Source organism: Candidozyma duobushaemuli (genome assembly GCF_002926085.2).
Source record: "Candidozyma duobushaemuli strain B09383 chromosome Unknown E_B09383, whole genome shotgun sequence".
Lineage (NCBI taxonomy): Eukaryota > Fungi > Ascomycota > Pichiomycetes > Serinales > Metschnikowiaceae > Candidozyma > Candidozyma duobushaemuli.
This window is the reverse complement of record NW_020289900.1, coordinates 373107-401068: the sequence shown is the minus strand read 5'-3', so window position 1 is coordinate 401068 and position 27962 is coordinate 373107. Positions and strand designations below refer to the sequence as shown.

At 47.1% G+C, this 27962-nt stretch overlaps 14 protein-coding genes across 14 annotated transcripts; 8 read left to right on the top strand and 6 right to left on the bottom strand. All coding sequences in view use genetic code 12, as the record gives it.

The window, feature by feature from the left end:
• Positions 1 to 257: 257 nt before the first annotated feature.
• On the top strand, positions 258 to 1046 carry SOL1 (Sol1p; the record flags this gene model as incomplete). The annotated part of the gene is made up of 1 exon (XM_025482867.1): positions 258 to 1046. The coding sequence occupies one exon, from the start codon at positions 258 to 260 to the stop codon at positions 1044 to 1046; it is 789 nt and encodes a 262-aa protein (XP_025337810.1).
• An 87-nt stretch (positions 1047 to 1133) lies between these two features.
• On the top strand, positions 1134 to 2603 carry CXQ87_004425 (cleavage polyadenylation factor subunit; the record flags this gene model as incomplete). The annotated part of the gene is made up of 1 exon (XM_025482866.1): positions 1134 to 2603. One exon carries the CDS (start codon positions 1134 to 1136, stop codon positions 2601 to 2603), a length of 1470 nt encoding a protein of 489 aa, XP_025337809.1.
• A 64-nt stretch (positions 2604 to 2667) lies between these two features.
• CXQ87_004424 (peptidylprolyl isomerase) lies at positions 2668 to 3698 on the bottom strand (the record flags this gene model as incomplete). Its single annotated transcript, XM_025482865.1, has 2 exons — positions 2668 to 2675; positions 2735 to 3698. 2 exons carry the CDS (start codon positions 3696 to 3698, stop codon positions 2668 to 2670), a joined length of 972 nt encoding a protein of 323 aa, XP_025337808.1.
• A 132-nt stretch (positions 3699 to 3830) lies between these two features.
• On the top strand, positions 3831 to 5048 carry CXQ87_004423 (uncharacterized protein; the record flags this gene model as incomplete). Its single annotated transcript, XM_025482864.1, has 1 exon — positions 3831 to 5048. The coding sequence occupies one exon, from the start codon at positions 3831 to 3833 to the stop codon at positions 5046 to 5048; it is 1218 nt and encodes a 405-aa protein (XP_025337807.1).
• Positions 5049 to 5146: 98 nt separating this feature from the next.
• Positions 5147 to 6684, top strand: ESA1 (NuA4 histone acetyltransferase complex catalytic subunit; the record flags this gene model as incomplete). The annotated part of the gene is made up of 2 exons (XM_025482863.1): positions 5147 to 5504; positions 5537 to 6684. The coding sequence occupies 2 exons, from the start codon at positions 5147 to 5149 to the stop codon at positions 6682 to 6684; spliced, it is 1506 nt and encodes a 501-aa protein (XP_025337806.1).
• A 23-nt stretch (positions 6685 to 6707) lies between these two features.
• CXQ87_004421 (mRNA splicing protein) lies at positions 6708 to 7834 on the bottom strand (the record flags this gene model as incomplete). The annotated part of the gene is made up of 2 exons (XM_025482862.1): positions 6708 to 6715; positions 6742 to 7834. The coding sequence occupies 2 exons, from the start codon at positions 7832 to 7834 to the stop codon at positions 6708 to 6710; spliced, it is 1101 nt and encodes a 366-aa protein (XP_025337805.1).
• A 143-nt stretch (positions 7835 to 7977) lies between these two features.
• Positions 7978 to 9819, top strand: CXQ87_004420 (ubiquitin-conjugating enzyme E2; the record flags this gene model as incomplete). Its single annotated transcript, XM_025482861.1, has 2 exons — positions 7978 to 9077; positions 9285 to 9819. The coding sequence occupies 2 exons, from the start codon at positions 7978 to 7980 to the stop codon at positions 9817 to 9819; spliced, it is 1635 nt and encodes a 544-aa protein (XP_025337804.1).
• Positions 9820 to 9845: 26 nt separating this feature from the next.
• CXQ87_004419 (uncharacterized protein) lies at positions 9846 to 10682 on the bottom strand (the record flags this gene model as incomplete). The annotated part of the gene is made up of 1 exon (XM_025482860.1): positions 9846 to 10682. One exon carries the CDS (start codon positions 10680 to 10682, stop codon positions 9846 to 9848), a length of 837 nt encoding a protein of 278 aa, XP_025337803.1.
• Positions 10683 to 13293: 2611 nt separating this feature from the next.
• CXQ87_004418 (uncharacterized protein) lies at positions 13294 to 14310 on the top strand (the record flags this gene model as incomplete). The annotated part of the gene is made up of 1 exon (XM_025482859.1): positions 13294 to 14310. The coding sequence occupies one exon, from the start codon at positions 13294 to 13296 to the stop codon at positions 14308 to 14310; it is 1017 nt and encodes a 338-aa protein (XP_025337802.1).
• Positions 14311 to 15909: 1599 nt separating this feature from the next.
• On the top strand, positions 15910 to 20499 carry CXQ87_004417 (uncharacterized protein; the record flags this gene model as incomplete). The annotated part of the gene is made up of 1 exon (XM_025482858.1): positions 15910 to 20499. The coding sequence occupies one exon, from the start codon at positions 15910 to 15912 to the stop codon at positions 20497 to 20499; it is 4590 nt and encodes a 1529-aa protein (XP_025337801.1).
• A 646-nt stretch (positions 20500 to 21145) lies between these two features.
• Positions 21146 to 22783, bottom strand: CXQ87_004416 (ubiquitin-specific protease; the record flags this gene model as incomplete). Its single annotated transcript, XM_025482857.1, has 1 exon — positions 21146 to 22783. One exon carries the CDS (start codon positions 22781 to 22783, stop codon positions 21146 to 21148), a length of 1638 nt encoding a protein of 545 aa, XP_025337800.1.
• A 1387-nt stretch (positions 22784 to 24170) lies between these two features.
• On the bottom strand, positions 24171 to 24941 carry CXQ87_004415 (uncharacterized protein; the record flags this gene model as incomplete). The annotated part of the gene is made up of 1 exon (XM_025482856.1): positions 24171 to 24941. One exon carries the CDS (start codon positions 24939 to 24941, stop codon positions 24171 to 24173), a length of 771 nt encoding a protein of 256 aa, XP_025337799.1.
• Positions 24942 to 25384: 443 nt separating this feature from the next.
• CXQ87_004414 (uncharacterized protein) lies at positions 25385 to 25870 on the top strand (the record flags this gene model as incomplete). The annotated part of the gene is made up of 1 exon (XM_025482855.1): positions 25385 to 25870. One exon carries the CDS (start codon positions 25385 to 25387, stop codon positions 25868 to 25870), a length of 486 nt encoding a protein of 161 aa, XP_025337798.1.
• A 601-nt stretch (positions 25871 to 26471) lies between these two features.
• CYC1 (cytochrome c) lies at positions 26472 to 26807 on the bottom strand (the record flags this gene model as incomplete). Its single annotated transcript, XM_025482854.1, has 1 exon — positions 26472 to 26807. The coding sequence occupies one exon, from the start codon at positions 26805 to 26807 to the stop codon at positions 26472 to 26474; it is 336 nt and encodes a 111-aa protein (XP_025337797.1).
• Positions 26808 to 27962: the final 1155 nt, after the last annotated feature.

Below are 27962 nucleotides of genomic sequence, written 5' to 3'. Positions count from 1 at the left end.
ACCAAGTCCATTTTACAAAATGCCCCTAATAATAAAACACCAAATCTTCCAAAATCAATGAACGGCACTCCATTTTTAAAACTCCGGCGCATTTGCACCCAGACCGTGAAACGACGCGAAACGCACCGAAATAATGCTGGTTCGCGCGTAGCCAGCCACCTAGATCACCTCTGCCGTTTTCATCCAAACTGATCCACCAACCACAACAACTACGTTTCTTCTTACTTCAAAAGCTATTTTTTTGATCAATCTCCATCATGTCTTTTGCAATGCCGCTGACGCCGCCCAGATCGGCGAAAAAGAAGACCCCCCAGGTCTCCATCGCAGAAACCACCCCAACCACCCCAGCAAAGGGTAAACCCACTTTGTCGCCAGTCGACTTGCAAACGCCGAGAAAGACGCCTCACAAGCCCAAGACGCCTCACAAGTCTCAGACGAAAACTCCTAAAAGTTTGGCGCCTTCAGAACTCCTACTTCCTACTCCGGGCTTCACTCCACAGAAGTCGCCTAGAAGCAGAAGAAAACGGCCTGTGGCTGACCTTTTTTCCCTGCTGGAGCTGCTCGGGATGCTTCTCCCAAATCACCTGGTCGCCGGAAGTGGCAGAAGATCGATGCAGCCACAGAAACTACATGCTCCCATCAGTCTAGACCCCATGGAGCTCTCCAAGATCAACGAGAATTTGGCGTTTGAAGAAGACAGTGATACGCCGCCAGAGAGCCCCACGAGACCGCCTCGCAGGAAGCAGAGCAAGGTGGCTGCAACTCCGGGTGGCCAGATGATCACGGACCTGTTGGTGGAGCAGTGGCACGGGAAACTGGGCAAGGACGACTTCTCCTCCGACGAAGAGTTTGAATCCGGCAAGCCCTTGGTCAATCCGTTTACGGACGCTACGCCGGTGAAAAACGCCATTCCCACGGCCTCCAAGGTTGACTTCTCCACACACAACGAGTTTGTCAACCCGAAAACGGGTGAACGCAAAGTAGTGCCGCTCACAGAGTCACAGAAAAAGTTCAAGCCGAAAAAATTGAGCTTTTCTGGTTTGTAGGCTGGCCCCATGAACCACTATATAGACATGTACTGCATAACTCCCTCATACACCATCACCAACCACTACACCTTTCTCCACTAGATCATGTCAATTCCAGGGTTTGCTGGAAATCTAGACCCCAATGAGCCCGGTTCAGAGCTTAAGGTCACCGAAGTTAAAGTCCCCGCTCTTTCAGAATGGCGTTTTGAGGTCCCCTTCAAATGTATCATGAAACTCAAAGTCACTGAAGGTATAGCAGAGATTTTTGGCACAGAACTCCCGTCTGGCGTTGACGTCAGGCTTACAGGTGTCAAGGTTGCCGTTTATGCTCCTACAAGTGGATGCTCCCTCGAATACACCTTGTCTATCAACAAGGAAAACATCAACATCTCCAATGAAGATGCCTCCATCAGTGAATACACCTCTGATGAGCTGGTCATGCCAAACCACCAGAACTTCCATTTTGCTCTTGAACTTTTACGTCAGGAAGCAGCAGCATCGCTGAAAAGGGGGCCCAAGGTGCTCATTTTGGGTAACAAGCAGAGTGGAAAGACTGCATTGGCAAAGACTCTCGTATCCTATGCGGTGAAAATGGACCACATGCCGCTTTTAATTAATTTGAATCCTCAGGATGGTGTTTTTTCGGTTCCAGGATCACTTACGGCCGCTGCTATTTCTGATAATCTCGACCTAGAGAGCGCCGGTGGTTGGGGTGGATCGACTACACTGGGAGCTACTTTCCATAATCCAAAGCAGCCGCTTGTGAAAAACTACGGATATGACAACATTGAGGAGAATTTGGAATTGTTCAAGTACCAGGTCTCACAGCTCGGTGTGGCTGCTCTTTCCAGAATGGAGGAAGACCCCAAGGTGAGATCCAGTGGTTTCGTCATCGACACGCCTGCTTTGAACATCAAGGACGTTGTTGTTATTGAAAACATTCTCTCTGATTTTGAGGTGGATCTTGTCGTGGTCGTGGGTAACGAGAGACTCACTGTGGATTTGAAGAGGAAGTTCCAGCATAGAATCGAAAAGAACCTGCTAAATATCATCAAGATGCCCCTCTCTGGTGGTGTTGCTGAAGTCAACGATTCGTTCATCAGAAAAGTACAGGAAGAAACCATCAAAGAGTACTTCAACGGTAATTACAAGACGAGATTGTCGCCCTACAAGACAGACGTTGACCTCACTACTTTCCAGGTATACAAAGTTGTCAAAATTGCTGAGTTCAACTCTCAAATGGCATTTTTGCCCTCTGGTGACGACTATGCTCCCGAGGAGTCTGGCGAGCCCGATGTGAAGAAAGAGGAGAGCTCCCTAGACAAATACTACGTCAAGCTCGATGAGCCTCTGAGTTCCAACTTGGAAAACTCCGTTGTCGCTATAACCAACGTGCCTATACCATCTGCTTCAGGAAAGCTTTCGCCTCGTGATTTGCTCAACTGTAGTATACTTGGGTATGCACATGTCTCGAGAGTGGACGACACCAAGAAGCGTATGTCGCTTTTGTTGCCATTCCCTGGCCAGATTCCACACAATATCATCATTGCCACTGGTATTGGTTACACTGAGTAATCAGTCAAATGGGACCGGCTTGGATTTCTGGTTTCTCTCGATCATCTGCGATGCAGCAATGGCACTAGGGATCTTGATACCGCAGCAGTCGCCCCAGGTATTTCTTGTATCTAGATGGTTGTGGACATGACCGCAGTCGCTGGCTTCATCATCTGAGTGTTCTGGAACGTCCTCAGGACACTGGATAATGTGGCCAAACATGAAATGCTGAATGATGGGCAATTTGCCAAAAACTTCGGCATTGTACATTTTGATCATGCCCTCCTTGATTTTGGCCCATGACTTAGCCGACAGGATATCATCCAACATGGGCGAGTGCCATCTGAGACTGGCTTGCGTGTTGCCATCATAACCAGGAACGGTTTTGATCGAATTGATGAAATGAATGCACTCGAAGTACATGTACTGTTCCCAAAAATTCTCAACCATCTCCTTGTTGTGGATTGACTTGGGCTTCATATGTGGGTGGGAAGCTAGCTGGGAAGCTCCGAACAAGAATGGCAAAAAGTGGTAGTCGTCTAGACCCCACACACCATGCGATCCAGCAGGCTCAAGCCAGTAAGTCTTTTGAAGCTGTCTCATGATGCTGATGTATTTACAAAACACTCTGAGAACGAGTGCTGGGTAGTCGTCCTTGGTGATAACGTTCAACTTGTGTAGACAATAGAGAAAGCACAAAAAGTTCAACTCGTGACCCGATCCGTAGTCTATACGTGTTCTGTCACCCCAAGACTCTCCAAAGTAGCGTGCAAGCTCCACCACAGCCTCTTTATCTTGGACTAGACCCGAGAACATGGAAGGTGCTTGTTTCTGGATATCATCATAAAAGTCACAGAACTCGCTTTTGCCGAATCTGGAAATGTCCCTCTCTTTCAAAACTGGGTGCTTTTCCACCAACTCCAAAACAACGTCTAGTTGAGCCACAAGCTCCTTGATAGCATCGCTTTCGTGAACCTTGGCTTGATTAGTGAGACCTTCAACCAGGTTCTGGAGATCCACAATGAAATTTAACAAATCCTCGTGCGTTTGCGACTTCTCCCAAATTGCAAGATCGTCTTTTGTCACTATTCTCTTTCTCGGCTCGAAATACAGCATGATTATGGAAAAAGAGCTTAATCGTGGAGTAATTCTTGCATCCCATACATAGTGGTTAAGGTGAGGTGTACGGGTGTAGACGTGCGCTATTTCGCTTAAAGCAACGGTTTCTTAGTCTTGCAGCCACAAGGAATGAACTTGAAAGCCGTTGAAAATGGCATTTATTCTATTGGCAAACTGAAGCATGTTTTTGACACGCAGCTCCAGCGTTCTCAGCTCCTCCAGGCTCTTTGGAAGCCAGCCTCGAAATCCGAAGTGAACAATATGAAAACCCTTCCGTTGGCGATAAGACCCAAGGTTGATCTACACAGAGACATTGCAAAAGAAAGTGGAAAAGAGGGATGGTCATTGAAAGCCGCTCAATCCTTTGGATACGCCAAAGAGCTTGTCAAATTCTACAAACACGGAGTGAAGCTGGTCTGGAATAACCACAAGACACTCAGGGCACTCAGAAAGTCCGATTTCAAAGTGACGAACCAGATCAACAACGAGGGTAAAACTGTGGATATTCAGGTTCCATCGTTTGCCACATTGACGCAAGAAATGGCCCAGGGATTGTACCAGAAGCGTGTGGAAAACAGGACCAATATCGAAAACACAGCTGGAGATGCTGTGGACCACAACAAAGGCTCGGCTCTCAAGGCGTACACACCAGAAATGTTCAATTTGCTGAGATCGGACTTTTTGTTGTTCAAGCGTACCCCTAGCGATTTCATCAAAATACCCAGCTTTTCGGTGATCTTCCTCATTTTCATGGAGATGACGCCATTGCTTTGCTATGCTTTCCCCGAAATCACCCCGCTGACGTGTATTCTCCCCTCACTTCTTCCTCGTCTCTGGTCTGCCAAAAACAGCGACAAGGTTGCAAAATCTGTACCTGAGAATACTGACTTGGAAGAATTGGCTGCGAAAACAGCTTACAACTTGACGCTGGAGCAGGTTGCATCATTAGCTGATGCTCTTCGTCTCAAGACAAAATACATTCCTACACAGCTTTTCCCAGAGCTGGTTTTGCGCAACCGTTTACAGGCACACTACAATTTCCTCACGGTGGATAACTACTACCTCAGTGGACTCAATGGAAACGGTAATGTGTGGGATTTGACGAAACAGGAGCTTTTGTACGCTTGTCTTGAGCGTAATTTGATCAGGGACGTTAAGAAATACGCAGACTTGGAAGAGTCGCATGCGCCAAACAAGGACGAGCTCGTCAAGCACGAGTTGAACATCTTGAGGCTACAGCTCACGCAGTTCATCATGAACTTTGAAAAATACAACATCGGCTATCTTCTTTTGCTGCAAAAAGTCGAGCAGCCCAGCGAGGAGGCCATCACGTGGAGAGAAGAGTGAGACTCTGCCCACCTAGTACATAGTTATTTATCTAGACCAACTGGTACTGTAGTAGGTGCGAAAGTGCGTAGTAAAAAGATCAACACCATCACCAACCCATGACCGAAAAGGAGAAGACACGGCTGCCTGTGGTGGACTCTGGAGCATCCATCCAGATCAAAGCCGAGGAAGACGAAGGTCCAGATCCTAAATTTACCGTTGATGAAATCATCTCAGGGTGCAAGGTATTTGTCAACAAGGAGGATGGAAAGAGACTAGCAGAGATTCTCCAGCAGAACACCAAGAAGGGGAAAAAGGTGTTTTATGTTCATTATCAGGATTACAACAAGCGTTTGGATGAGTGGATTCTGCCGGACAAAATTGATTTCCTGAAGCTGATGATTCCTCCGGTGGAGAAGGAGGAGAAGAAACCCGAGAAGCTGAAGCTGAAGACGGGGACAAAGACGGGCAAAACCAGTAAGAAGTCGTCCACAAAGTCAACTCCACAGCCCGAGCGTCTGATAAAGAGGAGAGCGCCACTCCGCTTGAAAATGATGAAATGGACTTGGACAACCTTAATGTTCAGGGTCTCAAGCGCCCCGGCGAGGAAGTGAGCCGAGAAGATGAAATCAAGAAGCTCCGGACGAGCGGGTCCATGATCCAGAATCACTCAGAGGTGGCCAGAGTGAGAAACCTTTCAAGTGTTATCTTGGGTGAGCATATAATAGAGCCTTGGTACTTCTCACCGTATCCTATCGAGCTTACGGAAGAGGACGAGATATTCATTTGTGATTTCACGCTTTCATACTTTGGCTCAAAGAAGCAGTTTGAGAGACACAGGGCAAAATGCTCCATGAAGCACCCTCCTGGAAACGAGATATACAGAGACGAAAAAGTGAGCTTTTGGGAGATTGACGGGCGTAAGCAGAGAACGTGGTGCAGAAACTTGTGTCTTCTTTCGAAGCTTTTCCTTGATCACAAAACGCTCTACTACGATGTGGATCCGTTTTTGTTCTACATCATGACCATCAGATCACCCCAGGGCCACCATGTGGTGGGCTACTTTTCCAAGGAAAAAGAATCCGCAGATGGATACAATGTGGCTTGTATTTTGACGCTACCGTGTTATCAGAAAAAGGGTTACGGTAAGTTGCTCATCCAATTTTCGTATATGTTGTCGAATGTCGAGAATAAGGCAGGATCGCCTGAGAAGCCGCTTTCCGACTTGGGTCTATTATCGTACAGAGCATTCTGGACGGATGTTCTTGTTAAGCTCCTTGTGGAGAAGTGCAATCCCCATTTATACAAAAAGAATAACCAGCGAGAACTGAGTCTGCGGGAAGACTCGGCGCTGCCTCCACCAAGAGCCAACGGAGCTGCTGCTACCGCTGGTCATGGAGCTTCGGAAATCACCATCGAGGAAATCTCAGCCATCACTTGCATGACGACAACAGACGTTCTTCACACGCTATCGACGCTTCAAATCATCAAATACCACAAGGGTCAGCATATCATTGTCATCACGGACCAAATCATGGCATTGTACGATAAATTGGTCAAGAAGGTGAAGGAAAAGAAGAAGCACGAGCTCGATCCAGAGAAGCTTCAATGGACGCCGCCTTCATTCACGGCCAATCAGCTTCGCTTTGGCTGGTAGGCCGCTCCTCGGTTCCCCAGATTTTAATGCTCTTGTCACTCAGGCCAGTAATAAGACGCAATCCCAGCATGTCGTAGGCAGCAGTATATATAGTACAAGTTTCGTCTGCTGTGGCAGGCTTTGGAGGAATAGTGGACAAGTTCTGTCCGGTTTCGTAATCGTAAAACGCCATTCTGCCGTCACCGTGACCTGCAAAAAGTTCATTAGAGGCAGGGTTCAAAGCGAGTGTGTTGATGACTGGAGACATGGTTTCGGTGCCTGTTTCACCAAATTCATTGAGGAGCTCTCCACCTGGAAGGAGCCATTGTTTGATGCTTCCGGTGGAGTCGCAAGATGCCATGGTCATTTCGTGAGGGTGCATTATCAACAGACGAACCGACTTGCGGTGCTGTGTTAGAGTCAAGTGAGTTTTCTGTTTCCGGATATCCCATAATCTGACAGTTCCATCCATGGACGAAGAGCATATTTGAGGATCACCAATCTGCGAGACAATGCTCGAAACATCTCCTCTATGTCCCGTAAGAACCATAATCTGAGTTCGGCTTCGAATATCCCAGACCCTGATAGCAGCATCTCTTCCACCAGTAAAAAGAAGATCGAGTTCTGGATGTAGATCCATAGCGTAAACACCTCCAACGTGGCCATGGTAGTTTCTGATTTGGCATCCTGCGGGTGAATTAGTTCTTTCGAGATCCCAGCATCTGACTGTTTTATCCTCTGCACCTGAAAAGAGGTATGGGTACCTTTTCGACACCTGAAGTGCTCTCACAGACATAATGTGCCCTGGAAGAGTCGCTTTTAGCGTTCCCGAAGCCAAGTTCCATATCTTGATTTTGCTATCTCCTCCTCCAGAAACGAACCATGCATTGGTGACTGGATCTATAGCTAAGGAACGGACCCAGCCGTCGTGTGCACCCAATAGCACTTTTCGTAGAGTATTGCAAGGTTGGATTTGCTGTTTTTGTTCGATCTCCATGGAATTGTCAACCTTGACAAGATCAGTGGATTGCTTCACTTGAGGCTTTGGGTCTATCTTCTTTTGGGTATTTCGAAGAAGAAAATCGAGCTTTGTATTGGCGTAAACGGCCTCCAGAAGCACGTCTGACGCTAGAAGCAGCTCATCTGGGGATATGAGCTTTGAGGAGTGCATCTGCTCTTATTTCAAGTACTATATCGTAGTAGGTGATGGCCTCAGATACGTAGTTGCACCCGTACATCTACAGATATCAACACTTCCAACTAACAGATAGATGTGTGATCTACTAGAATCAAAAGTCAGAATCAAGCTATAAAATGTCTCAATGGCTTACAGACGATGCATTCAAGCTTATGCGAGGCTTACATAGCCAGGTTGTTTCCACAAAGTGCACTATCAGCTCACTACAAATAATACATGATGCCCCAGACGGAGAGATCCTCTTTCATGAGTCGACTGAAACCGATACTCTAGACATTGCAATGTCTAAGAAAACATACCTAATGATATTTGCCGAAGCACATGCTGTTTACGAGAAATCAGGCTACAAGTTCGAATTGCAGCTGCTTCCAGGTACCGAGCTATGGGCACTTTACTACGCCACAACTTCCATAATGTTGACAACAAACGAGCACTCGACTATATGGAGACTACATCGAGAAGTTATTTTTGAGCTTCATGAGAGGGGTGAAGAAATTCTCAAGAAAGACTTTGACTATGTCACTTTCCTTGCAACATCCAAACTCAAACGAGTCAACAAGAGCTCCACGCTATTTCACTGGATAAGGTTTTTGATGGTACCTCTCTTTGAAGATCTGGAGGTTATAAAGATTCTCATACAGCGCTTACTTCGATCCTTGGAGGTGCATTTTGCCAATTACTGTGCTGGGTATACCTTCCAGTGGTTGATTCGACTTCTTCACGCTAGTCAGAAACGAGAGCTTTTTGAATATGCGGGCCTACAAATCAGGGAAATTTGCAGAAGCCATCTCAGCGATATCACCATTTGGGAAACATACTCAGTGTGGCTAACTGCAGATTCAGACACATTCACAGTGGATCTGTTCAACAGGGATGCTCTACACTGGAACAAGCATTCGAAATCCGTGAAAGAATTGCAGTGTGGTCCGCAGGTGTCAAGAGCAGATGATGTGGTGTTGGAAGACTTGGATTGGCTAGTGAAGGTCCAGTGTGCCTACATGTCGCCCTACGAGAGTCTTTACAAAGCAACGAATGACAAAGATGCTTTTCGTCACCGCATTTATCTCCTCATGAAGCCTGAAGTGGATATATCCGATGCTAGACATGACACTAGCACTGAGCGCACTTTGTTTGCAATGAAGAGGTTGCACAAAATCTACACAACATTTTCAAAATACCATGGAGACCTAAACGACGAATTAAAGGATGTCGCAGAGTAACCCCAGAAATGGCCATAACGAACGACAATCCATTCTCTGTTGATGGTGTTGCAACTTGCACCCGTGCACCTCCATCTTACCATATCTACATGGTGGTCGCATTACCAATCTTGCTACGATATCAGATGGTAAGTGCTCGTGCAAACCAAACAATTCACAGTTTACTAACAAAAGCTTAAAATCCGCCAACTTCAGAAACAAAGGCAGGAACAGGCTCGTCAAAGTCCTGAGGCGGCTGAATCCACAGCTGCTAACCCACTGGGTAAAGTAAGCGCTGCTCAGATCAGACTACAAAAAGATGTCACTGAGCTCGAATTGCCCTCCACTGTGAAGGTCGAGTTTCCTGATCCCCGTGATCTTTTCAACTTCAGAATCTTCATCCGCCCAGCTGAGGGCTACTACAATGGTGGTGTCTTCTCCTTCACTGTGGAGATCGGAGACAACTTCCCCATCGATCCACCCAAAATCAAGTGTACTCAAAAAATTTACCACCCCAACATAGATTTGGAGGGCAATGTGTGTCTCAACATCTTGCGAGAGGATTGGCTGCCTGTGCTTTCGCTCAATTCGGTGATTCTGGGGCTCAACTTCCTCTTTTTGGAACCCAACCCAAATGACCCATTGAACAAGGCTGCTGCAAACGTTTTGGCAAAAAATACGGCCACGTTTGCCCGCAACGTCCGTCTGGCCATGCGTGGTCTGACCGTTGATTACGAGAATTACGATAGGGTGGTATAAGGATTATAATAAATGCATGCTATAGTTTAAAAGCCGAACCCTCCACCGCCAAAACCGCTCGAGCCTCCTGGTCCAAATCCTGGTCCGCCAGGCCCGAAACCAGGACCTCCTCCTCTGCGTAGGTTGCCAGGAAGTCCCATGCCCATATCGTCCAAATTGTCCTCGCCCATAGGATCATCAAATCTTGCTCCAGGAGGAACGCCTCGTCTTGAAGAGTTGCCTTGGTTTCTTCCGAAAAGCGGATGATTCATGGTTGGATGCATACCTCCTTCAGGAGCAGCCAATGGGTCAATGTAGGGTTTCATAAGGGGGTCACGAGGAAGCCCCGGTGGGTTCAAGTCACGGTCACCAATTGGTGTAAAAGATGACAGCTCCCCTGTTCTATTAGAAGATGCAAGCACCTCATACTCGTCTTCGAAATCTGGCATATCAGCTGGTTTCCTCGACTCCCTGTTTAAACTAGGCTCTGATGATTTCGAAAGGCCCAGTTCTGATGTAGGAGGTGGCGGTCCCGTAAAACTCTCCTTCTCCTTGTGCTCTTCGTCACGTTTGAGCGTAGGAGGATCAAGTCTCATATCTAGGTAGATAAAGAACTGATCCGTCAATTCAGGAGAAATCTCCTTCACAGGTAGCTCCAAATTCCATTTATCCCACTCAATAGAGACGGACTTGCTATCGCTTCCTCTCACGAAGTTTATAAGGGTTGTATTAGGGGAGATCTCAGATACTGTCACTATGAAAGGACCAGCCTCCCATTTGTTGAATTCCGGTGTATCCACCTTCACAGAAACTTGAGATTCATAACGCTCGGTGATATAACTTTTAAGAAGCTCTAGTGTTAGCTTATAGTATGTATCGGACATTTTGGGCTTGGATTGGTGGAAAAGCAATAGAATGCGCTGAAGGCGAACCCTTAATCTACCCCAGATTCGTTTAACTATGTGGTGTACGGGTGCCGCTTTGTAACATCATCGTGTAATCGGGTAGTTCATTAAGGTAGATTCTTAGATTTTAGGGCACAGAAGGCTTTTATTGCCAGTGAAATCTATAAAGTGAGCTTAAATAATTTTGCTATATTGATTATGATACAATTTGGCTAGCTGGGAGGCATATTCATGTGTAAACCTGCTGATAAATCAAGTATGACAGAAATTTTGCCAATTTTTGATGGCAACTAGGGATTGGAAGTTTGCATTACAGGTATTAATATAATGCTATAAAGTATCATAGCTCCTATAGATGTTAAAAAGTGGTTTTAAGTGTTGGCCATCCCACTAAGGCATATATCGCACTACGACATTAGTGTGTTTCAGGCAGTCAATAAACAAGAGATACGAAAATGCACTTCACCCTTCTTCTCTGTTTTCCAGAATATTTCATCTAGAAAAGGTGTAATCTTGAATGCGGTGAATCAGCCATCAGGTGGGAACACAATTCTAGAAACATGAGATAGGACATAGAATCAAACATTCCTCTTGCTCAGGCCGGAGGATTTAATTAATGACAGATATTGCTTTTTTAAATTATAAAAACTGTCAAATGTTGGACTATTACAAGTGTTATAAAATGGAAGAGCTTCCATAAGTAGATGAAGAAAAGAAGTTCTCATGTAGGGTTCGATGAAAATACCATAGCAACCCAAAATACCTTGACAAGCAGATTATGACATTCTGTCCTAGTCGCTTGGTCCTCAAGATCAACCAGAGGACAGTACAAATGTAGACGACTACTCAAGTCTGCGTGAAAACAGCGCTTCTATAGAGCTAAAGAGATTTCGCCAGAATGACAAATAAACGAGTTCACCACGTGCAATCTAATTGATCAAAATTATTGTAACAGCTCAAGCGGTGACGTTGCACACTAATGTGTATCCTTCGATTTGATTGCTGCAAAACGTCAATGTGTGGGTTCTTATCTCGCAGAAGCTCCTCGAGGTTCAAACCCTAAATTGTCATGGACGAATTGAAGGAGATACGGTATAAAGAAAAACGCTGGTGGAATTCATTCCGTGATCGACATCCAAAAAGTCCCGGTTTCGCTGGGCTTACACTGAGGATGATTTGAAAAGTGTCCCCGAGTTCAAAACCGGGATTGATCGAAAATTCAAAGAAGACAAGTACAGTTTACCTTTGAGCTACACACTTATGCTAAATAGGTATTCAATGCAATATCAAGTAGGGGTATTGTCTCTGGTTACTTAGTCACATCACGGACCGAGGTAGTAGCACTCTTCTCTCAACAACCTAAGGCTTCCACATCAGATATCATAAAATCTAGTATTTCAAGTCACAGATTATAACTAGCCTTTTAAAGTAAACATAGCGGTTTGTTAGTTGTTGGACGAGTATTACTTGCTGAGCACCATCAGTGAGTCGACTTCTCATATCTATGATCTGGGCATCTGACAATCTTCTGACTCACACAAATCCACCATTACCCATTTTCTGCAATTCGGCCAATTCTGTCCTATCGACTGATCTTAAACCTCGGACCTCACGCAAAGAAGGTTGAAACCTTATTTGGCCTGTTTCAGAAAGCCAGGAACCAGGCGAGGCTGGGCCATCATTCGATATCACAAAACCTACTCCGAGTGCCGACCTTCGACCTCCACTTTCCTTTGCCATGACCAAAGATGACTAACCATGACCTTTGCAAAAAGCTTCCTAAAAGCTTTGCAATTATTTCAACTTGCCTCTACAACTCTCCTCTTTGCTCTTACTGACCATCCTGTCATCGATCAGAACCGAACCCTGCACTCACGAAAAAGTTCAAATCGGAAAATAATCAAAAAGTTATCCAAAAGTAATGCACAGTCGATATTTTTCAATCTCAAAACTTTCCTCATCAAATCCACCTAGACCACCTCAATGCGTCACTTTCTCGTCCCACTTGCCTCGTCTACAGCAAACCAAAAATCTGAAAATCTGGAAAAGTCCAAAATGCTCTTCCCGACCCAAAATCACCAAATACCCAAAATTCAAAAATCTCGGTCATTGGTCATTTTCGTTGTCAAGCACAAAAAAAACCTTACTTCTATCCTGGCTAGTATGACAGGCAACCCAGGCACTCGGGATCGTCGTACTGCACAAACGCCCACCTCGGCCTCCTTGACTTTCTCCAAACCAGCACACTTTCGTTGATGCAGCGTGATTTCCCCAAAATAATCATAATCAGGTGGTGACCTCAAAACTTCCCGAAAACCACACATGTGCCGGTGGAGCCGCCAAAGGTGGCAGGTCCAAACGCTTTTGTGTCACGTGACCCCGCTGTTGTTACTCACAACGGAACACCCTTTCTCGAACCTACTGCAACTACTGCAACAAACAGTGACCAATATTTCCAGCTGCCTAAAGCCACAGAACACCGTGTACCGGTTACCACCTAGTCACGTGAACCCCTTTTTTCCAAACCGCCACCAGCCACATATAACTAGCAACCTGGCCCCTGTTTTCCTGGCCCCCAGGTACTTTCAACATGACAACCACCGTACCATTGATCTACTCGTTTGCCGGCTACGAAGGCGTTGCCGACGCCGTGGCCGACCACGTGATCCTGGCCCAGAACATGACCTTGTACAACACCTTAGATAAGGAGGCGATTGCCAAACTAAAGGAGGCGGCGGCTTCAAGGCCTTCTTTGACGAGTGAGGTTTCGCTGGCGCTGATTCTGGGTGTCGCTTCGCCCAGACCATCCTTCAGTCGGAACGGGCTGGCGCAGAATGCCACTGCTGCAGCCAACGGCGACGAACGAGTGTCGTCGAGAAGAAAGAAGGAGATCAAGAAGAAGGCCGAACAACGGTTCAAGATTGCCATTTCCGGCGGATCGCTCATCAAGATCATGCACCTTGGCTTGTTGCCGAGGGAAGACGAAATCGAATGGGACAAGTGGGATATCTACTTTGCCGACGAGCGGTTGGTGCCCTTCGACAGCCTGGACTCGAACTACGGGCTGGCCAAGCGGGAGATTTTCGACTTGATCAAGAGCGAAAAGAAGCCCAACGTGTTCCACATTGACGAGCTGTTGATTCTGGACCCGCAAGAGTGTGCGGACGCCTACGAGAAGTTGCTCATTGACAACTTTGCCAAGAAGGACTCGGTCAAGTTGCCCATGTTTGACCTTTTGCTCCTCGGGTGTGCTCCCGACGGCCACATTGCATCGTTGTTCCCCAATTTTGGCGAGCAGTTGCGAGAGAAGTTGGCGTGGTGCATGTCTGTGGAGAAGGCGCCACTGGGTCCCGAAAACAGAATCACCTTGTCGATTCCTGTCATCTGCCACGCCCACCGAGTCACATTTGTCGTGGAGGGCTTGACAAAAGCACCCATTATGCGGACCATCATGGAGAGACCGGAGAAGGGGTTGCCGAGCTCGATTGTGAACGAGGGAGCTGCCGGCAGGGTCACCTGGTTCGTGGACGACGATGCATTGAAGGACTGCTATGATATCACCAAGAAGAAGTACAAGTTTCTCAGTATTCCCGAGCCCAGCAGCTAGGGGCGACAGCGCAGGGGGTGTGTCATGTGCCAGATATGAAATAGCATGAAGAGTTTCCAGCAGGCTCTAGATGTAGGCAGTCGTACGAGGCTGTGGACGAGTATGAGCAATTTCAGTAGTAAGTAGGTATGCGCTAAGCCAGTTACCACAATGCTGGAATGTGAAGCGCAAGTGAGGTGGATTGACAGGCATGTTGCCAGGAGCAACGACGAAAAAAGCAAAAACGAAAAAAAAAGAAGGTTCAAACGGCTACTTTAAGGGCTTATCCCAAAAGCCTTTGACAAAAAGGCAGACAAAAGCAGGAAAGTCAAAGAACGATGAAGTGTAGTTTTTCACTTATGGAAAGTGGCCCCCACCAACAAAGGTCGTCTCACGAGAAAATCTAGAAAATTTACCGATATCAGCCAAATCACGACATTCACGACGATCTCGCTTCCGCTCCACCCTGATTCCGGATAGAAACACAATGGGCCGAACCGAGTAGGCAAAGTCCACTATTGCCGTTTTCGGCGATCCTGTCACACGAGCACCGTTGGGGGTGAAACTGAGGGACGAAGAGGAACAAAAACTTTACAACTTTTTCCAAATATTTTTCAATATTTTCCTCGTTCAACACGCCAAATCGCCCAGGCCACGGGGAAACCAAGCAAAATGGCAAGAATCGCCTGGCAACCACGGCCATTATGGGTTAAGAAGAGGTGCGAACAAAGGACGGGGAAGCCATTCTTTTCACCTGCGATGATGCCTGAATGAGCCTGAACAACCCCAACCGACTGATCCGGCCATCCTCCTTCCTCCCTGAGACGACCGGCAAAAGAAGATGTAGAAGGAGAAATAAAAATTGTAAGTGTTAAAATTAAAAAAACGTAATAAGTGTGGAAACGTAGAAAATGTAAAAAATGTAAAATCCAGCTTTGTCCTCCTTAGGTTCAGCCTTCCAGAGCCGCAGAAAAGGCTATCTGACAGAGCCGGCTGCGGCGTGGCACAAACCCACTTATTTCCCAAGCAGACCACATCCTCCGCAAAACGGACATTTCCTGTTCGGTGTTTCGCCCGAATCGCTTTGCAAGGCCCCAAAGAGGAAGACATGAAAATAGAGGAAAAAGACGACTTGACGTTTTCCAAAAAAGCACTAAATAGTCTGTTCGGCCGGTAGCCCTTAACGTCCGATCCGGGTTATTCCTTTTTTTTCAATATGTATAAACCGGCCGGCTTCGAGACGCTCCATCGCAGAATGAAGGGCCCTTTTTCATGAGCTTTCTCGCAGTGCGGAGAAAGCTTTGCAGTCGCCTCACCCTGTACTGCATACAGACCCCGTCCACTGCGCCGTCCGCTACACAGATCGGTGACCACGGCAGGATGCCGGTCTGTGTGCCGTCCGCGCGTCGGGAAAACTCCCACATTAGGTATATACTGTGCATGCGCCCACAGATCGTCTCGCCTTTACCTGTTGTGCCCTCCCCTTTTAGGCAAGACACATCTCCATCTTACAGCCCCAGAAGTAGTCAGCCCTATATAGTATCTCACATTTCCCCCGAACACCTCGTATCCTATTCTTTTTTTTTTGACCGCTCTCGCCAGCAACCCCACCCCTATAAAATGTCCAACCACGACTACTACAGAAACGTGTACGGACGCAGCGACACAAGGAACCCTTACGACTCTCCAGCCCAGGAGTCGGACAACTTTGTATCAACCCCATCCTACCACTACTACGTTCAACAACAACGAAGACACCAGGGCGTCCCAGCTGGCACCCCTCATTTGCATCCTATCTCCTCAGAACACTCGGACACAACAACCACGTATGTGGAGAACAACCTGGACGATCTGATGGCGGATCCTCCGGAGGAAATACCGAAGAAGAAGAAGAAGAAGGCCAAGAAGCCAAAGATGCCCAAATCCAAGAAGAAGTCCAGCGCCGGCGCTGGCAACGGCGACCTCGAGGCTGTGCCTCAGGAAACCAACGAGAAACGTTTGCTCAGCTTTATGTTTGGCAAATCGGTGGATCCTGTTCCTCTCCCAGAGGAGAGAAAGCCATACCCATGGAAAACCACCAACATCTTCAACAAGGCCGTTTTTTACTGGATTTGGCCCATCTTGATCAAGGGTTACAAGCGCACATTGCAGCCTGATGACCTTTGGTACTTGACGAATGACTTGACCGTCGAACAGATGCACAAGGAGTTCAGGGCCCACTTGGAAGCCCACTTGAAGTCCCTGAGAGATAGACACGAAAAGGAGGGCAAGGACATGGACCTGTGGGAATGGCCTTTCCTTGCGGTGCCTTTGGCGCTTTTCAAAACCTTCAAGATCCAGTACTCCCTCTCATGCATCTTCTTGGCTCTTTCTTTCACTTGCCAGGCCCTCTCGCCCTTGATCACCAGACGCTTGATTGATTTCGTCGAGAACCGTTTCCTCGGTATCGAGACAACCTACAACAAGGGTATCGGCTACACCATTGGCGCCGTCATTTTAATTTTCATCAATGGTTTGCTTTTGAACCACTTTTTCCACAACGCCATGGTGGCCGGTGCCGCCTGCAAGTCGATCTTGACGAAAGACGTGCTCATAAAATCATTCAAGTTGTCTCTGAAGGCCAAGCACCGGTTCTCTACGGGGAGAATCACCTCGCTCATGAGTACGGATTTGTCGAGAATCGACTTGGCCATTGGGTTCCAGCCCCTTGTGGTTTGTTTCCCTATCCCCGTGATTATCGCCGTGGTTTTGCTTTTGACCAACATCGGTGTCACCTCTCTTGTGGGTATTGGTCTTTTCATTGTCTCTCTTGTGGTTTGTGTGCTTCTCACGTCGAAGTTGTTTTTCACCAGAGAAACCGTCGTCAAGTACACTGACAAGCGTATTTCGCTCATGAGAGAGGTGCTCAACAACCTCAAGATCATCAAGTTCTACGCCTGGGAGTTGGCCTACAAGGCTAGCATCACCAAGGTCAGAAACACCGAGATGAGGTATCTTTTCACCATCAAGGTGTTGAGAAACTTTATCACTGCCTACGCCGTCACTTTGCCTACCCTCACTTCCATGATCTCGTTCGTTACTATGTGGAAGGTTGGTGACATGAGAGATGCTGGCCGTGTGTTTTCTTCACTTTCGCTTTTTTCCATTTTGGCCCAGGCTATCATGCTTTTGCCTATTGCTCTCGCTACTGGTGCTGATGCTATGATTGGTTTCAGAAGATGCAAGGATTTCCTTTCGGCTTCCGAGTACGACTCCTCCTTGGACGACAAGTTGCGTGCTGAGGAGCAGTACTTGGTTGGTTCTGACGAGTCCGTCACTGGCTTTGACTTCAAGGGCGACCAGGACTCCTTTAACAGCGACACTTACTACGGCATGGAGGAGAAGAAGGACTCCAACGTGGTGATTGACATCAAAAACGCCGACTTCATGTGGGAGCTGTTCCATAATGACGACAATGACGATAGCTCGCTTTGGGAGGCTGCTTCTTCTAAGTCTCCTCGTAAAAGTTCCGAGAAGAGCAAGAGTGAAACCCGTGTTTCTGTGGAGCTGTGTACTCTGGACATGAAGCTGTCGTTCCCTGGTCTTCTCAACATTAATTTGACTGTCAACGACGGTGACTTTGTGGTGATTACAGGTGTCATTGGTTCCGGTAAGACGTCTCTTCTTAATGCCATGGCTGGTTTCATGAAGTTGACCAACCCTGGCCAGGGTTCCATTGATGTCAACAAGGAGTTGTTGCTCTGTTCTGTTCCATGGATTCAGAACGCCACTGTTCGCCAGAACATCTTGTTCAACCGTCCTATGGATCCAAGCCGTTACAGAGCCGTTATAAAGGCTTGTTGCTTGGAGGACGATATCAGGGAATTGCTGCACGGTGACCAGACCGAAATTGGTGAAAAGGGTGTTACACTTTCCGGTGGCCAGAAAGCTAGAATCAACTTGGCTCGTGCCGTTTACCGTGGTGGAAGCACTATGCTTTTCGACGATGTCTTGTCTGCCGTTGATGCCCGTGTCGGTAAGCAGATCACCAACGAATTGTTCTTTGGTTTCCTCAAGCACCAGACGAGAATCTTGGCTACCCACCAGCTTTCCTTGGTGGCTACTGCCGACAAGATTGTCTTTTTGAACGGTGACGGTACCATTGATGTTGGAACTGCTGCAGAGCTTGCCGCAAGAAACCCAGGTTTCAAGAAGTTGGTGGACTTCAGCCACGACGAAGCTGCTCCCCGTCCTGAACCACAGCAAGAAGAGCCCACCCCAGATGTGTGCCTCTTGCCAAGTGGAGTTGGCGAGAACGAGGAGGAGGTCAAGTTGGCTGTGTCTCAATCTGTGCTTCCTCAGAGTGGTGCTGCTGGTGATATCATTGGCCGCACCATTGAAGACGAGGACAAGGCTGTCAATGCCATCTCGTGGCAGGTTTACAAGAACTACATCAACTTGGGTGCTGGTATTTTCGGCTGGACCGCAGCACCAGTGTTCCTTTTCCTTGTGGCCATTGCTACCTTCTGCCAGTTGTTCACCAACACCTGGTTGTCTTTCTGGATGGAGAAGCGTTTCCGTCAGTTGAGCGAGAACTTTTACGTTGGCTTTTACGTTGCTTTCGCTTTCTTGACTGTTTTCTTCACTGGTGTCCAGTTCACCATGTTGGCTTACATGAACAACAGATCGGCTGAGCTCTTGAACGTCAAGGCTGTGGAGAAGGTGTTGCACTGCCCAATGAGCTTCATGGACACCAACCCCTTGGGAAGAGTGCTCAACAGATTCACTAAGGACACTGACTCTTTGGATAACGAGATCGGTGAGCAGTTGCGTTTGTTCATTTTCCCTCTTGCTATGATCATTGGTATTATCATTTTGTGCATTTGTTACTTGCCTTGGTTCGCCATTGCTGTTCCATTCTTGGGCGGTGCTTTTCTTTTCTTGTCTGAAATCTACTCGGGCTCATCCCGTGAGATCAAGAGATTGGAGGCTGTCCAGAGATCTGTGGTTTACAACAACTTCAACGAGATTTTGACCGGTATGCATACCATCAAGGCTTTCAAGGAGGAGGTTTCTTTCATCAAGAAGAATGACAATTTGCTTAACCGCATGAACGAAGCCTACTACTTGTCCGTTGCCAACCAGAGATGGCTCTGTGTCCACTTGGACATTATTGCTTCTCTTTTTGCCCTCATCATCTCAATGTTGTGTATCACTGATCAATTTGACATTTCGCCTCAATCCACTGGTTTGCTTTTGAACTACGTGATTCAGATTGTTGGCTTGTTGTCTTTGACCGTTCGTGCCATGACCCAGGTGGAGAACGAAATGAACTCTGTCGAGAGATTGCATTCTTACGCTTTTGACTTGCCGCAGGAGGCTGCTTACGAGAAGAGCGAGTTCAAGCCTCCTCCAGAGTGGCCAATGACTGGTTACATCCAGTTCAAGAACGTTAACTTGCGTTACAGACAAAACTTGCCTTTGGTGTTGAAGGACTTGAACTTTGGCATTTACCCCGGCGAGAAGGTTGGTATTTGCGGTCGTACTGGTGCTGGTAAATCCTCCATCATGACCGGTTTGTACCGTTTGAGCGAGCTTGAGTCTGGTAACATCACCATTGATGGTTTGGACATCAGCCAGCTCGGCTTGCGTGACTTGAGATCGAAGTTGCTGATCATCCCCCAGGATCCTGTCCTTTTCCAAGGCTCGATCCGTAAAAACTTGGACCCTTTCAACCAATTCCCAGATTGCACCTTGTGGGACTCGTTGAGAAGATCTGGCCTCATCACTGGCGACCAGTTAGAGAGAGTCAGACGCACTCAGCTTGTGGACAACAACTATGACCAGCTCCACAAGTTCCACTTGGACCAGAATGTTGAGGACGACGGCCTGAACTTCTCCTTGGGAGAGAAACAGCTCATTGCATTGGCCCGTTCGTTGGTGCGTGACTCCAAGATTTTGATCTTGGACGAGGCCACCTCCTCTGTCGACTACGAGACCGACGCCAAGATCCAGGACACCATTATTCGTGAGTTTGACAAGTGCACCATTTTGTGTATTGCTCACCGTTTGAAGACGATCTTGACGTACGACCGTATCTTGGTGATGGACCAGGGACGTGTTGTTGAAAAGGGTACCCCTTGGACTTTGTTCCGCCAAAACGGACTCTTCAAGCTGATGTGTGATAAGGCTCACATTGTCGCTGAGGATTTCCGCAGACCCGTCGTTTGAGACGCCTGCTGTATACTCTATGTATTTATATTAGACGAAGATACCCCCTCAAAATTTTGTGATAGAATTGATTTTTACACTTTAGGAAAATTATTGTAGGCTGGTAATGTCGTGTGATGATGCTTTAAAAATAGACTACTCTAGAAGTGCTTTAAAGTGGTGATGGATCAAAAAATGTACATAAGCGAATAAGTTTGGTACTATCATCATAGTGGGGAAGAGGGGTTTTTTTTCATTTCTTTCTTTTCACATAAAATAAAAAGTGACAACCGAAACTATCCTTGACTTCATTACCAGTGGTTATATGTTTCGTAATATATCCTGTGTTCCTATACTCTCTCTCCTCAAACACATTCCTTGATCCTCGCTCTCTTTTTTCTTAATTTCACATTTCAAGTGGCTTCAACATTTCCCATATGTTTTTTTTCTACAATTAATTTCAGAATTCTTGAAAAAAGATGTCCTTCTGTTGCTTTGATACAATGAATTCATATTTGAATAATCAATCATTTTATACCACTCAACACTCCATTAAAACACCCAAAACCACATCGTAATATGTTGTTTATTGAACCAGGGCCATTGCCCTGCTATATGTATAATCTGTCACCCTAGGCAAACTAAGGTAGGCCGAAACACGGCCATGCTAAGAGAAATGCGCAATGTAAAAGAGAAGATAGGCGTTGGTGTTCTGGACATCGTGGTGGGAGGCATGCGAGACCACGCTGTCGTCAAACTTGAACCATTGCCCAATGCTGTTTTTGATGAAGGCCACGTAATGGCCGGTGTTGACAGAACCAATGTGTGTAACCACACCAAAGAGCTCGTACACCTTGCCCGAATCCACGTCATCGTTGCCCTCGTTGTTGTAGTCTGAAACATATTTTGTGAGGTTGAGGTAGAGGGGCGTGTCGACCTTGGTTTCGATTTTGGATGCGGTGTCGTTGGCATGGTTGTGCTTGAACCGCTTGAGCTGAATACTGAGAACTGGGGGAAGTTTGCGGATCCGGAGCGATCTGAACGGCTTGGATTCGGTGCCACAGGACTGACAACTGGACTTGGCGTCTAGAGCCTCGGTTTGGGTGAACAAGTCGAGACATTCGTAGAGAGTGTTGGTTTTGTTGTTGAGATCGTTCACCTCGAGGGAAAGATCAACCAAGGGGTCCACGGTGCTTCTGACAAATCCACAGCTGCTGCATTCGACCAAACTTTCTAGCTCGCCCAGGAAGACGCTGTGGGTGATGCACAGACAGCGTTCTGGAGAGGGGATATCTAGATGTGCCTCTTGCAACACCTTCTCGTGGTCGGCATGGAATTCGTTTAGGAGAAATTGCCAGAATTCGTGGGCGTCCTGTTCGGAAAAACCCGCAAGCAGCAGGTTCTTGTACCATGCTGTCTGGAGAAGCGTGGTGATGCCAAAACCCTCATTGGAGGAAGCGCAGTAGACCTGTTTGAAAACGGCGTCAACCAGGCACGTAATGCACGCTGTAGAGCTGTCGATGTTGCCTTCGTCGAGGTACCGCTGCGCCAGCGGGCAGTTGAAGAAATGTAGGTCGTTGTTGAAAAAATGGTTTCTCACCAACGGGTTATGGAGAAGCGTTTGAAGCACACAGCTCATGAAACACGTGGCGCCCAAATTGACGATTCCCTTGAGTCCGTGGATCGCCACGGCGGCAGGCTTATCGTAGTATTCGCTCAAAGCAGCCTGCTTATCACTGGAAGGCTGGATATCGTCCATGGAAGCCACGGCGAGTCTGATATCGTTGAGCGCCGAGTGGTTGATGTAGTCCTTGCACGAGAAGCAAAAAAGAAGGCCGTTTTGGGCATCGATGGCAAACATGTGGTTTTGTTTAGCAGCATGAGCTCGAGCGTGTTCCTGATAACACCCCACATGAGGACACTGGAGACAAAAGAACACCTGGTGGAAGTTGGCAAGGTTGCAGTCGCTACAGCGGAGCACCTTGTGTTTGAGATCGTTAAACGTGTTCTGAGGCACCGCCAGACCGTCCTTTTTCCGAAACACTAGTCTTTCCTTGAGCAGCGGGTTTACAGCCACCAGAATGCCCACGGCCTGCTTATACGTGGCCATGACGGTATCGTGGGCCGAGGTGGCCAAAACCTTGGTTAAATGGGAGCACGGCTGGATATGGCGCCAGTTATCGGGCGGAGGAGTTCGTTGTTGGAGGGTCAAGGAAGAGCCGTTGCCGTTTTGGTGTTTGTGGCCCGGCAGCTCGCCCAAACTGGCCTTACGGCCGACCTTGCCGTTCTGCGGCGACGCTGGCATGGCTAATTGGTGGTTTCAGGGCGATGTGGCCGAAATCAACGGAGGTGTTCTGGAGGAGGTTTGTAGGAAGTGTTGAGCTAGCGGGCCAGACGCGGGAGAATGGGGTTTGAAAGGGGCGGTTTTAGGGGAAACGGGGTGCCCTTTTTCTGAACTTTTGGCTGTTTTTGGCGATTTCAGCGTGTGAGCGGCGCTGGTGACGGATCACTTCTTCTGTTGCTGAGGTGGGTGCAAAATGCGCTGCGAATCGGGAGCTAGGTACGGATCACGCCGATGTGGAGGGGAGAAAGGGGAGCGTGGGGGCGGGTTTGGGGGATTTGGGGGGGCACCTTTATCGAAGTTTTGTGGATTTGGTAAATTTGTAGATTTTGCTTTCTCTGGACGTTTTTGGTGGATGTGGTGCTTTCAGGGTCAGCCTGGCATGTGTGAAGATGAACGATGCGGGTGTGAGCTGAGGTGGGTTGGGTAAAAAGAGGTTTTGGGGAGGTTAAGGAATTTGTGGTTTTACTGTTTTGGAATTTTAAAAGGGTGCTTTAATTTTGGAAAATTGAGCTTCGTGATATTCGGACTTTTGGTATTGGGTTCAAAGGAGGGTTTTGACGATTAGGGCTTGGATGATCAGAGTGCTGCGGAATGGAGAAGGATCTGGGATTTGCGGAGATTTGGAGGTTGTGGATTTGGCGGTTTTGTTTTAAAAGTATTTTGAGATTTTGAGTCGTAGAATTTGGGAATTTGGATGCAAGGGAAGTGCTTGTTTCAGATCACTGTAGATTTTGACTAATCGTTCATAGGAAAGTTTTGAGATCAAGGCATCTATTGTGATGCATTGTTTTCCTTTTCTATAAAAAAATTCTTCCTTTTCTATAAACTTTCTAATATTATGACTTCCGTATGCGTTCAATTTCTTTAGTTTCTTTGATGCTTGCTTTAATTGTCCAACCTAAGTGCAATGTCTCAGATCTTCATCTCTCCAATTCTACTCCATTTAGCTCAACTACTATTCTCAAAGGCCTTTGAAATGATGAATTTGATTCTTAAAACCACCCTGATTGGGAGAATGAGTTTTTGTTCCCTGTTATCTACTTATCTTATACGATAGTCTCCGCCAGATTCCTCATATGTCTCAGATGAGTTTATTGCCGCTCTTTAACGTAGCAAATCTCTTTAACAAAATCTCATAATTTATTGCTCGCCGAAACCATAGTCACGGCTTTACTCAATAATCTGTTACGGTTTCCTAAAAATCAGATACGATATGCACCGAAGAACTCGCTTCTCCAAATCTGAAGACCTCCTCTGAATCTTGATAACACATCCTGCCAAACCTGCCCCACAATCTTCTACAAAACATCATTATCACCCATCGACTGTCTATGTACTGGCGGTGCCGTTAGTCGTAAAAGTCATCGTCATCTTCAGCATCGGCATGGAGAGCAGGACCCCTGATGCCCTTCTGCACGAACCGCGTTCTCCTACTCTCCTCCAAGTCCTCGTCATTCTGATTAATCTCCAACCGCTCGTCGGCATCCTTCACTGCACCAATCTCGACAAGCACCTTCTCCAAATCCTTCAATTTGCAGTCGCTGCCACCCAACTGCGTCAACGTGACGTACTGCTTGGCAATCTGCTGCTTGTGGTATATGATTAACGTGGGGCAGTTTGCCTCGGGGTAGTTTTCAACACATCTGTTAGCGGGAATTTCACAAAACTTGATCTCCGGGAACTTTCTGGCTAACTCGACCGTAAGCAGCCCAAGAAGACGAGACTGGACCGCCAGCTGCGCCAGCATGTGAAGAATCACAAAACAGTCGTCAGAAGCTTTGGTAACTTCGTCTGCATATTCAGGCTTGGTAACATGCTGAACAGATCCAAACTTCAGTTTCTTCTGGAGCTCCTGAAGTTCCTGGAAACGCTTGTGCTTATAAACTTCCAAAAACTCCTCATCTTCTTCATCTTCAAGCTCTTCAAGTTCACCCAAATTCTTGGTTTCAAGACGGTTTTCGTGTTGAGCCTTGACGGCTTGTTCCAAAGCTTCTTCTAGTTCCTCGGTTGGAGACTTGGGGCGCTCTGGAATAATACCCTTGGCACGGAGAATGTCGTTCCATTCTGTATCCTCATTGGGATCGACCTCCACGGGTACTTGAATGTCGTTTAAACTCATGGTGGTTGATGAAGTGTTCAAACTCCGATGTTCAGTTGATCTCGGTCACGTGTATGGTCACGTGGTTTGGCTTTTCATGGATCTTTCGACTGAACTTTGCTGTATCAGTCGAGATTAGGGGCTTATCTGCCATTTGAAGATATTATTTTCAAAAGATTGAAGGTTATGCCTCGGCAGATCAAGCCAGTCTATCTTGAACGTTTCCTGACTTTTTCCAAATGCAGTCCACCATGACCTGTTCTTGTACTCTTTCAGCCATGGAAGCATTTCCCCAAAACTATCAATCCAAAATCATCAAAATTTAACAAAGCATGACTGCCCATGAGTCATTTGTCCACTTTAGTGAAACCCACTGCACTGGTGATGATATCGCACCCGTACACCGCGCCTTTATCATCACTCCATCGATCCATTACGATCTTGAACCACATTTCTCCTCAAAAATGGTGAAATTCAACCTCAAAATTAAAGCCGAACTTGCCGGTGTCACTGGTCTTGAACCTGTGGACACTCCCGAAGCTCACCACGAATACACTTTCAGAATTGAGTGCACAAAGTGCAGAGAAGTCCACGACAAGCCAGTGAACATCAACAGATTCGAGAAACACGACATTTCTGGGTCCCGTGGCGAGGCCAGTTTTGTCTTTCGGTGCAAAGGATGCAAGCACGAGCACCTGGCTCTGATTGAACGTACCAAAGAGACATTGGAAGCTGGAAACAGCGGATGGGCTAAATTGCTTGAAATCGATGCCAGAGGTGTTGATTTCGTGGAGTTCATTCCTGAAGGCAGGTGGCAGTGTAAAGGCGAAGAGCTGGGCACAAAGTTCGAGGAGGTTGATTTGGAGGACAAGGAGTGGTATGACTACGACGATAAGCAGGGTGAGGAGGTGAGCATCACCGAGGTGGAGTTTGACATCCAGCGTGCGTGAGGGAGAAAGCGAAAGTGTTCAATTTGCATTTCATCTATGTGGCCACCCAGAAAAGCTTCGTGATGGGGTTTGAGGTGGGTGCATGCAGCTGGGAAAGGCCAATGACCTAGCTGCTACAGATTAAGATGGATGGGGGTGATCTAGGATGATTGCGGTGGCAGATGAACGAGGTTTTTTCTCGAAAGGAAGGACCAAACAGGAGATAAGCGTTCATGGAGCAGACGTCAGTTGATATGACAGCTGCAGCAATCCATAAGACTGTTGACAGTAAAGCTGCCGTTGACAGTAAAGCTGCCATTAACAGTACAGCGACCAACCGTGAAGCGGCCATATATCAAAAGAAAACGTTTATAATGTGGGGAAGCCTCACAATCATAATCAACGACTGCAACATATGCATATGCAACCTCTGCGTGAAAAATCCACCTTATCGTGACCCCACAAAAGTGGGCCAATTCGTATCGAACCAGTTGTCGTCAAATCTCTCAAATCTACCCTGCTTTCTCATCAGTGATGCTACATCGCCCGTCAAATCAAAACAAATGCAATAATTATATTTACAGTGAAGGAACGGCGCCATCATCTAGGCAATGCGAGAGGCCTAGTCTTTGCAGGCCTTGGCCAAGTAGGTGATCAAGTCGTTTCTGTCCTTTGGCTTCTTCAAACCACCAAAGGCCATCTTGGTGCCTGGAATGTACTTCTTGGGGTTTTCAAGGTAGTCAGACATGGTCTGCTCGGTCCAGGTGACACCCTTCTTCTTGTTGGCGTCAGTGTAGGAGAAGCCCTCGGCCTGACCGGACTGTCTGCCGAAAACACCGTGCAAGTTAGGACCAATCTTGTTTGGGCCACCCTTCTCGGTGGTGTGGCACTGAAGACATCTGGTCTTGAAGAGGTTGGCACCCTTCTTCTCGGAACCCTTTTCGAACTTAGCTGGCATTTTTTAAATTTGGATGTGGAGATGAAAAAAAAAACAGACGATGGAGGCGAGTGAGCGTTTACCACTATATATAGGGAAGAGGTGGTTTTTCTTTCTTGCCATGTAACAAAAGGCCAATAAGCAGGAAGCTGATTTTCCGCGCGCTGCCATTGGCCGGAAAAACTGCTCTTCGCTTGCAGGCACGTGACCCGCTGGACACACAAACGGCTATATTCTTCCGGCAGCCGGTCTGTCCGCCCGTCCGATGCCCACAGCTGCTTCTACTGAAGCTGCTTCACCGTCCCGTGCCAATTTTCCAGCAAGAATCGTCCTGCATGGCGCCTGTTTTTTTATACCCGCTAGGCCATTGGCTACGCGAGCCAGACTGTCCGGCACGGAAGAAACCGGAACGGTCCTGCGGAAGCCATATAATGACCACCTTTCTGGTCAGGTGACGCGAAACGGTACCGTGCTTTGTGCAGCAGGTGGATTAAAGCCGCGGCATGTCTCACCTAGGGAAGTGAAGAAGAGGTTTTTAGAAAAGGGTAAAAAAAAATTTTTTTGAAGGGGATCTCCAAAAACGATCACCTCGACATTTATACATTTATTCAAAACTCCAAACCACTTCCCAATGTATATGTGCCTGAGATCGGCTGTTTGCTACCCGCGTGAATTTTAATCTTATCTTTGTGGAGAATCGATCGATTGCACCTTTCCACAATTTTTATTTTTTACCAGAATTCTCCGTTTCGTGCATTTCTGGGTTCCCTGACGCTCAGATAAGCTTCACTTGCTTCGCCTGGTTTGTAATTGCTATACTGCCAGCGCTCTAAATGGCTGCAAAACGAGCAACTCACAAGGTTGCTGATGGAGCCATGCGGCGTCCGCTTGTTTTGGGGAAATGCAAGCAGCTACTAATTTTGGATTAAGTCGTGAGTTTTCACTGTTTGAAAGTTGCAAAAGTGATTTAAATGCCATCAATCTGGAAGGTTGCCATCAATCTGGAAACTTGCCATCAATCTGAAAAGCAGGTGCATCAGTGTATGAAAGCTTTGTGGAGAAGATCCAGACCTGAAGGAAAAAACGGGCCTGTGGGGTCCAGATATTGTTTGCTCTGGCAAAGCTACAATTGGTGTTTTCACTGTAATAGGAACCTTCTCTCCGTAGACTCCGAAA